Genomic DNA, 10158 nt, shown 5'->3' on the forward strand with positions numbered 1-10158 from the left:
TTTATGGTGCTTCAACATTTTTTCTTTTAATTTAAGTTGATATCTTGAAAAATGATAGAGTAAAATAAGAAGACATTTCTTCAAGTTGACTTTAGTTTAGATACTGTGTTGGGTCTCTCAAAGCAGTTCTAATGAATTATGTCATTGTGAAACAGCTCCTCTACCAACTACATGTTTACTTTGTAGCAGCATCTTCTAACGGCTGTGTCAGTCTGAAGTAGAAATCTGTTCTCTCCTGCACGTGAAGCTTCGGTTGGCCGTTCTCGTCGAACTTTAGGACCCGTGGTTTGTCACTCAGGTATGACTTCAGAAAAAACTCCGGGGCTCGCTCAAACCGAGGCATCTTGTAGAAGAGAACCTCAGGATGTTGTTTGCTGACATTTAGCAAGTTAATGAGCTCGCTTGGAGGCGGGTCAATCTCCTACAGATGAATATAAACACCGAAAAAATATTCAAAATGTACCAAATCAAGCGTGCGAAAGTAGATGCAGTTTGTGTGAACCTACCCAGGAAATCACCTTGCCTAAATCGCTTTAGTTGTATAGGATTTACCGTCCCAGTAGAATCCCGTAAAATAAATCTAACTCGTTTGAAAATGCTCAGACAATCATTTTCATGCAAGCTGTACACTAAAAAAAGCAAACAACACCTTGAGATGAATTTTCTGTATCAAACTATTCAGGGGTTGTCTTTTGAAAATGCACGCGTAATTCAGCCTATCATATGAAATTATCCTAACTACTGACGCGTGATTTTTTTTTTTTACTCTTCTATTGATTGAAAGATGTTGAAAGCTTTTTCTTGAAAGTATCTGAGTTGAACGGATTTACCTCATGAAAATTGAAATGGCGAAAGTTACGTACCTTCATTACGATAGTGTCTTGTTCGTTATCAAAATGGCGAAAAGTACGTATCTTCCTAAAGACAGTGTTTTGTTCTTTGTCAAGATGGTGAAACGTACATACCTTCATAACCAAAGTGTTCTGTTCTTTATCTATGGCCAAGATTTTCCCTGTGCTTGCGTGTTCCAAGATGATAACATGAAAAGCGACATCTTTCATTGGATCATAATCAAGGATATCGTGGACTTTAAAATTAGCTGTCAAAAAAAAAAAAAGTGAGCATGTAAAGATGAAACAATTTTTTAGTGTAATAGAAAAAATCCGAGCCCCAGATAGGACTTGGACCCACGACGCTCCGTGATCTAGTCGGATGCTCTAACCACTGAGCTACTGGAGACTCTATGCTGAGCAAGGATCAATTTGTGGGCCTCGACTGGAACCGCATCGCGCGGCTACACAGCCGAGTATTGGTAAGCACCTGTGAAAACTATAAAAAAAAAAAAAAACAAGTCACAAATACACAACCTGTGAAAAACCTGTGAAAACTGTAAAAAAAAAAAAAAAAAAAAAGACAAGTCACAAATAAGACAGAGAGAAATTCAGAAACAGTGTTATTCCACAATTACGCCATTTTACCATATCAGGGTAACGGATCGCCCCAAAATGAGCGACGGTATTATACTCGAGAATACGCATGGAAAGCAGATGAATCTTACCCACGGCTAAAGTTTTGATTTAATGTAGATTTACCTTTAATCAATGGAAATAAATATGATATCATACCAACATACTATTTAAGGCATACTCTGCCTTGAACACCTAGGTGACAGTAATATGGTGCTGATAATGACAATTTCTACTTACCCTTTTCATCGGAGACATCCACACCTGACAGCAGTTTGTTGTCGTCAATGTACATATAGTGCTCGCCGGAAGTGACTTTCAACAACCTAAACTTTTGGATGTGAGTTTTCCATCGTCGCCGTTGAGTTGGATCCGTCTTAACCTTGGGGGGAGGGGGGGTCTCCTAAAAAGTAAATTGTAACCTTGATCAAGACTTTTGTGTGGTAGGGTGAGTGCAAGATGCAATTAGAAACACAGATGTTAGGGCAGGCGAGGCAAACTCAAAACCTTGAGGAAACTGTCATCTTCAATCATACATTGAGCTAAAAGGTTTCTTGCTATGGATCAAGATTTCGCTTGGCTAATTGCTGCGATTATGTTTTTTGAAGGTCTTTTAGCCTGCAGGTTTTTTTTTTCTCGTCCACAGTTACTATGGCAAAGTTTTAAGTCCCACAAATTTTTGCCTCGTCCCTTTTACCGTCGAAGTTTATTTACAACTCACCCAACACGTTCACAACCTGTCGGTTTCCAACGATCGAGTTTAACATTACAAAAGGACTCTTCTGGGTTCATCAATTCAAAAAAGCAGCTCTCCGATTCCCAGACAGATATGCAAATTAGGCGTGCTTTATCTTTTCGGTTTGCATCAAAGGCTTTGAAATTTCGAATCCGTGTTTAAGTCATGAAAAATATTGAACTTTACTGCGCTGAGGAATCTCAGGAAACGAAGAAGTCAACCAATGAACCTCGAAGGCCTGATTTGAATTTAATTTTACTTCGAAGCTGCGTGGAATTTGGGGAATGCAGAAGATAAATATACAGAGAATTTCTTTTCCGTTTTTATCCTGTGTTCCAATTCGATCCTGGTCCTGTACAAGTGTAATTTGGAACAAGACTCAAATTTAAGAGGATAAGTCAAGCCCTAAGCTACTTGTTCTTCATAACTCCTTAATCGCTAGGACTTTGATCGGCGATTCTTAAAACACGATGACCCGGAGACAGTAATAAATTATATTTAAAATTTAGAGGCCCGTGTACATATGTGTTATTCGAATTTTGCTCTAGTTTATATATACAATCAGGAATGGAATTTTTGACATAGACTTGCTTCTTACCTCTGTCAAGCAGTCCAAAGATCTGTCCTCAATCGGCATCGCTGTAAATAATCAATTTGCCACAAATGTGTACTTCTCGAACTTCTCCCAAAGACTGCTCCACGATAAAGTGATGTCTATAAAGGCGAAATGTCTCTATTTGTACTCGCCATCGAAAAACGAAATCAACGCATTTGCTATAAGCGTCTGTATGACCGACAGACCGAACGAAAACAAAACATTTACATCATTGTTAGTTTAGTACTTGTGACGGCTTTTTTTAATCCTTTCATTCTCGAGTATGACAAGTGAGTAGCTACTCCTTGAGAATTTCAAAGATCGATTCATTAGGGACCTTAAGAAACCACGACGGCGACGGCGACGGCGACGAGGACGTGGAAAAACAAGAGATCTAATTGGCAGAAGAATAGCTCAGCATGTGCGTTTTGAAACTTTGTACATTTCTTAGCCGTCCTATGCAAAACAATAACGTGAAATCGCCAAAATTTGCGTCGTCTGCGAACCGAAACCGCGACGGCAAATTATTTTAATTTCCATTTGGAACTCAACGGCTGCTTTAGACGTCATGCTGAAGTTGAGCTGTGGCGCTGTATGAGACAGTAAGCTCCTGCAACCATTTTTGAAATTCTAACTAAGAGTAGAAGTTCATTTTTTAATCGAAGTCTTCCTTGGCGTCGCCGTCGTGGTTTCTTAAAGTCCCTATTGTTATTGGGTAAACGGGAAGGCCATTGTTTAGTACGGCAGACGAGAGTACAGAGAATGACGCACCAAGATATTACTCGCCGAATAAAGTTTAAAAAAACGTTTTGAGAAATTTCAGAATGAGACATAGTTTAGAAATAAACCCTCTGTCAAATTAAAAACTTAGCAAAAGAAATTGAAACAACTACCACGTGGATATTAACATTGAGGTCGCTTTCTAATTTTGTTTTCTTACAAGTCTTGTTGACGTGTTCCTTGTTTTAGCACAACCACAATCCTAAGGTTTCGTTTTCAAATACAACCGAGCCAAACAAAATAAAAAAATTCACACTTTTCACCATTCAGTCACCATTATCTCACCTTTTACGATTCAAGATTTGCGTTTCTCAATTTATGATGTCGCGAATTTTGATACGCAAGTTTGTGTCAAAAAAATCAGAGCATTTAAATGTCATTGAAATGACATTGAAATGTACGGAAGCCGAAAAGGGTCAATCCAAAAATATTTTTCAAATCCCGAAAAATATTTCAAATCGCAATATTTATTTTAAACTCACTGTAGAAAAGTTTGAAAAATCCAAAGATATTTTGCAAATCTAAAAAAATATTTAGAAATCCAAAAAATTTTTTTCAAAATCCAAAAATATTTTGCGAATCCAAAAAAATATTTTCAAAATCCGAAAATATTTTGCGAGTCCAAAAAAATATTTTGAAATCCAAAAAAATATTTTGAAATCCAAAAAATTTTTTCAAAATCCGAAAATATTTTGCGAATTCAGAAAAATATTTTGAAATCCAAAATATTTTGTGTTAAATGGGAACACTAAGAACTGTAGTACGATCGAATCAGCGCGCGTGGCGCAAGCTGAAAGCAATCAAGACAACTTAACGATCGAGACAGTGAAAAAAATAGCTGTACATCTACAAAGGCGAACGATTAAAAAAAGACGCAATCCCTGATGTGTGTACTCATTTTAAACAAACTGAGACATTTCTGTATACACACTATAGTTCCTGTCACCCACAAGGAATTAAAAGAGACTTCATGAGACACTGGTATTTAATAGAAACACAACCACTACTCAACGAAATATACAAAAATCCGTTTCTCGTATCTTACAAAAGAGGACGGTCGCCCAAAGACATCATGACTCAGTGGGGCCAAACTTTGAATAGGTTACTCAAAACACGCACTGGGGAGTCGTGTAGGCCTGTCAACCCCATTTCACAACAATTTCTCGTCTAACTATTTCCCGAACAGTGTGTTCTGAATGAAGGTGGTTTCTTTGTAACCCATAGAGACGTAGCCTTCTTTTCAAAGTCCTCATGTTCATTGAAATCCCATGGTATTCTACCAGAAAGTGAACAATGGTCTCGTAACGAAATCCCTTATTAAAGTAATGTTCTATAGCAGATCTTTCGTCTCCCGAGCTGGACAACACACTTTCCTCTTCACGCCATTTTAGTGTTCCACAACAACGGCAGAACGTTTCATTGTTCCCACATTCTCTTCCACATTTATGACAGCAAATGTTCTATCCTCGTTCCTCCGTCATTTTGTATGCGGGATGATGCGGGATATGGCAAGAAAACGCTGGGTGACTGCTGGCGCAAATAGCACGTGACAAAATATTTTTTTGGATTCGCAAAATATTTTCGGAGTTTGAAAAAATTTTTTTGGATTTCAAAATATTTTTTTGGATTCGGAAAATATTTTCGGATTTTGAAAAAATTTTTTTGGACTTCTAAATATTTTTTGGGATTTGCAAAATATCTTTGGATTTGTCAAACTTTTCGACAGTGAGTTTAAAATAAATATTGCGATTTGAAATATTTTTCGGGATTTGAAAAATATTTTTGGATTGTCCCTTTTCGGCTTCCGTAGAAATGACATTTAAATGGCATTGAACGGACATTGTATGTCTCTTGCCGAGAGGTATGCCTCCAGCTGACCCTAAAGTACTCCAAGTGTGGTGTAAATTGGTCAGAAAGGATTTAAACCTGATCAAAGAGAGAGACTGAAAAAGGGCGAGGGCATACTGAAGACAGGGCACAGGGCTAAATGTGACCTGTTACCATTGCATGAAATAGTAGCAAGTAAAATTGAAATTCCGCGAAAAGGGTTGTTGTGAGTTAACTGTGTGTTGGGAGCTAACAACAACAGTCATATGATTATGACGATTTGTCATAAAGTTTATATCCAAGGGGACTTCTAAACGTGCGGGGTTTATTATCAGAATGAAAAAAAAAGAAGAAACTCTTTCGAATCGAGCTGAAGCACTGTTGGCCGAAAAACGTTTCTCTTTCGGTGTTTTTTTTTTAAACTTAGTTTTAAACCGTCACATGTAATTGAAGCATCTTTGCTGCTGGGGGGGGGCATATATCTCGAAGGGGGGAGGGAGGGGGAAAAGGTAATAATTGAGTTCATTTCCTGTCTACAGATGGGTGGACCTGGAACCACAATCAACGTCCAAATTAGTTGACACATCACGTGATTGACACATGACGTTTGAAGAATCCTATTTATGTGAAGAATAACAGTCCCGTTACTACCACACTTTAAATCATTAACGGACCCCTTTCCTTATTTTTTGGGGGGTTGGGGGCGAAACGGTTAACTCAACGAGGGCAAAAGAGATAATATTGAAGTCATAGGGGCTTGAAAAGATCAACGCGTCAACAATTTTGTCACCGATTGTAAGGAGTATCATATACTGGAGGGTTTATGGCAGGATTTTGCAACATTGCATTAATCAAAACCTCAACAAAATTTTCTTATAAGATAGGCTATCAGCAGCCTGATTTCAGCATTAATAGGGTCTTAATAGGACGGTGGTGACGTGCTTCACACCAACCTCGTACCCGGACCCCTTTCCCTTTTCACGCCCCACCCCAACTAAGGGAAAAAGGCCCTGGGAACGAGGTTGGCGTCACATTTGTAATTTGAGCTAATACGATCGTTGGTGTACGTACATGAGAATATCGGCGGAGGAGTTGCTTGTGACAGTCTTACCCAACAAGCCATATGAAGCTTAGCCTAAGCTCCAATTACAGGCAGCTCAAGCTCTGCAAAAAGGGGTTGGATCGACACCCCCGTCCCTTCCAAATTTCTTCGTGTCCTCTCAACCTAAATATGATTTCTCTCAGACTAAATTTGCATGAAATTCATATTTTTACGGTGCGTCAACTTTTTTTTATTATTCCACTTGCTATTTGGAAAATCATACAGCATAAATTTGTTAGAGTCAGCCTTGTTTTTCACGTCAAGGTTCTTTATAACAGTTTATTCGCCAATTATCTAAGATGGGTTTCATTGCGGATTCATGTATAGAAAGTTTGTAATTAGGTAAAATTACTTGTTTCCAAGGAAATTTTTTAATTAAAAAAAAAATTAACAAACATGTGTTAAAAGTTGAGAAAAGTTGAAAGCGCTTAACTAGTGTACATCTTGAAAAGACTTGCAGGGTGCTGAAGATTTACTTTAGAAGGAGGCATTGGAATGCCATTAGGGTCAAATCCAACTCTCTTCTGAGCATCCAAGTATGACTGCAAGTGAAAATGCTCACTCCCAGGTGTCCGCGGTTTCTTGTGGAACAAAATGTTCGGCTCGGAAGCTTTGGCCTTGCTCAAGTTATTGAACTGACTTAAAGTGGTCCCTACAGGAAGGGTCTGTCGGAATAGACAATACATTAATTCCAAAACAAAAACATCTAAAATCATTTACAAGTTATGCTCAAGAAGGGCAGAAAGTCTCATCCAAAATTATAGCGTCTACATTCTTGTTCGAATGCGCGATTTCATTAATGCCAGTTATAGTCCGTCTGTAGCTCAACCTGTTTTGTATCATGCTTAAAGATAATGCAGTGAAATTATGAGGAGAGTTAAAATGTTGGTCTATCCTTGCAATTGAAGGGTTGAAACAGGTGTCAGACTTGAGAAGGCATGATGGACGATAATTGTGACCATCATAACATCAAGTAAATTTTGACCCTCCGTATTTATTCAAAACTTGAAAATTTTGAAAAGCTTACGGCTACTGGTCACACTGGTAGTGAAGTATAACCGTTTGTCTCACAATATAGGCGTCACCCAGTACATCGCATGAAGAAGACTTGTGGTGCGGTTTGCCGTCAAACCTTCCGATCCACGTCGGAAGTGACTAAATCGAGAGACAAACGATTATAATTCATTACAAAGTTTAAAAGCTCATCGATCAAAGGACCCTAGGGGATGACTTTTCTTGCAAACAGAAATCGTTTGGTTACGTACCTTTGCACATACCTCGTCGGAGTTTGTACTTATAGCCACAACTTTCTTTGTACTATCGTGCTCCAACATAACAACAACTTTAGACCCCACAGTTTGAGTGTAGACAGTGAAAATATCTGTAAAAATAAGATAAAGAGCCATCATGGCAAATCAAATATATATCGCCCTTTATGATTCAAACAGTAGTTGGTAATTCACAGGTTACGACCACAGGGCGGCTTTCAGTTGAAAAAGTCAGAGACCCAAGAACACTTTTTCAATAAACAATGGCAGCAATGATATTAAAAATAATATTTAAACCGATGACGACAGTAACAATAGTAATAATAATGATGATACCGGTTTTTTCTGATTTAAACCGGGACTTAAAACTTCTAAAAACCTTGTGTTTACTCACTATCACTATTGACTCCTCCATTTGCTTTCAAGTGACCGGCGCTATCGACGTGCAAGTAGTGATCTGGAGCTGGGCCGGTGTCATTCATCGAATAAAGCTTGTGTTTGCGCGGGTTCCAACCATAATCACTTCTGTCTATGACTGTAGCAGTGCCTCCCTGCAACAATGGACAATGACAATGGAAAATTGACGATGGACCATAGACAACAGACTTTGGACAATGGAAACTGGAACATAAGCCATGGGTAAGGGGAAACTGGTATGCTATGCGCAAGAGAAGATCATTGTACGAAGTTACATACCTGTGTGGGTGAGCAGTTGCAAATCGGACTTCAAGTGCCATTTGATTAAAGGGGCAAGTTCCTAAAGAAACTGTGGTGCTGTGTCGAGGGAGGGAAGGGATGTCATCGTCAAGTTGACGTATTGAGTGTGGGGCCTTCTCCAGCATGAAGGGCTAACGACGCTCTAACGAAGCGAAGGGTGCTTACCAGTCAGTTTACATTTGATCATAAAGGTGAGAGTAGCTCTGAGAAGGACTGTTGCAAGCATAAGTGACTGACGTTTCGTTAATTACGAACCAACATAATGACCAGCTCCCAGTTGGCTTGTTAGCACAGTTGGTAGAGCACTGCACCGGTATCGCAAAGGTCATGGGCTCTAATAATCCCGTACAGGCCTGTTTTTTTTTTTTTTTTTTTTTTTTTTTTTTCAGGCCTTATTTTCACTACAACTTAAGTAGTGTCCATTACTGCGAAGATCGCTCTCATACTCGTTTCAAATTATCTGAGCAAGGTTTGATATAAAAAAAAACCACAATTTTAACTTAATAAAATTTTGTTTGCAGAGGCACAATCAAAGCGTAATACTGTATTTGCTACCGAACATAACTTATCATATTTCATACAAACTTAGTTTAATAAGGAATTCATGATTTACAGGGAGAATGAGCCGTGTACGCCATAATACATATCCGAAGCATGCGCATTAATTCATTAATAAGACAGTGCTACTTTCTATTCTCAAAGTTATAGCCTTTGATTGATATTCAAGTTATTGTAATTCTCCTATGAATTCTCTCCCAGATTCGTAAATTAGGCGCGGTCGCAACCTTTGCTTTCACATTTGAAGATCTCGACCTTTAATTTTGAGTCATATCAAAGAGTAAATTTCACCCGCTGATGAATCTTAGAAAACGAATAACTCCTCTGATAAATCCCAATTTCAATTTGATTTGCCTTTGAAGCTGTGTCAAAGTTGGAAATGCATGAGATGAACTCTGATTTATTTCTCAATTTTCTCGACCCGTCTAATGATCCTTTTTCAACTTGACCGACCGTATGGTGATTGAAAACTGCCCAGATTTTAGAGAACTATTCACGCCAACAGCTTCTTGTTTCTTTAGAACAAGCTATCAATTGTTTTTTTCTTTGTTATGGTTTCGACAATCAAACTTTAAAAAAAAAATAATAAGAGAACAAGCTATCGGCAGTGATTTTTACTAAAAAAAATATGGCCATATCTGTATTTGTAATTGAAACCTCGCACGAACTAATGACGGAATAAACTCAGATGGTGGAAACAGCAGTCATGAACATAGAAATTACCACGCTTTACCTCTTTCAAAGCGTCCAATGATCGGTCTTCAATCGACATTGTGATGATGGATCTCTTCGCCGAACCTCCCGAAGCTCTCTGAAAAATTGCTCCACGACAAAGTTATATCTATGACTGCGAAATCCCTTTTATATCATAAACACGCCTTCTAAAAGTGAAAAATGTGTATTTATTTGTTTATTAACAACACGTTTTTAATTTCAGAGCACCTCACGAAACGAAAACTTAACATCATTGTGAACTTACTACTTCTTACGTAGTGTAAAGTTTAACCCCTTCATTCCTAAAAGTGACCAACAGGGAATTTCTCTTCGCAAAATGTATATATATTCAATTAGACAGGCGATGAGAAAAAAAGGGACAAATATCAACTTAC

General features: G+C 38.2%; 2 protein-coding genes across 3 annotated transcripts; both read right to left on the bottom strand.

Moving 5' to 3' along the window:
- On the bottom strand, positions 1 to 3948 carry LOC111338799 (uncharacterized). The gene is made up of 5 exons (XM_088741697.1): positions 3863 to 3948; positions 2801 to 2916; positions 1707 to 1869; positions 966 to 1099; positions 1 to 421 (listed from the first exon to the last, which is right to left on the bottom strand). Exons 2-5 carry the CDS (start codon positions 2837 to 2839, stop codon positions 176 to 178), a joined length of 582 nt encoding a protein of 193 aa, XP_088597823.1. The 5' UTR covers positions 2840 to 2916; positions 3863 to 3948; the 3' UTR covers positions 1 to 175.
- A 2730-nt stretch (positions 3949 to 6678) lies between these two features.
- LOC111338798 (uncharacterized) lies at positions 6679 to 9929 on the bottom strand. 2 transcript variants are annotated; one of them, XM_022945328.2, is made up of 4 exons: positions 9783 to 9929; positions 8169 to 8325; positions 7784 to 7887; positions 6679 to 7171 (listed from the first exon to the last, which is right to left on the bottom strand). In XM_022945328.2, the coding sequence occupies exons 1-4, from the start codon at positions 9819 to 9821 to the stop codon at positions 6935 to 6937; spliced, it is 537 nt and encodes a 178-aa protein (XP_022801063.2). In that variant the 5' UTR covers positions 9822 to 9929; the 3' UTR covers positions 6679 to 6934. The 2 variants fall into 2 exon arrangements, with proteins under 2 accessions (XP_022801063.2, XP_022801062.2); XM_022945327.2 differs by having other exon boundaries at positions 7772 to 7887; positions 9783 to 9927.
- Positions 9930 to 10158: the final 229 nt, after the last annotated feature.

This window comes from Stylophora pistillata, chromosome 12 (genome assembly GCF_964205215.1).
Source record: "Stylophora pistillata chromosome 12, jaStyPist1.2, whole genome shotgun sequence".
NCBI lineage: Eukaryota > Metazoa > Cnidaria > Anthozoa > Scleractinia > Pocilloporidae > Stylophora > Stylophora pistillata.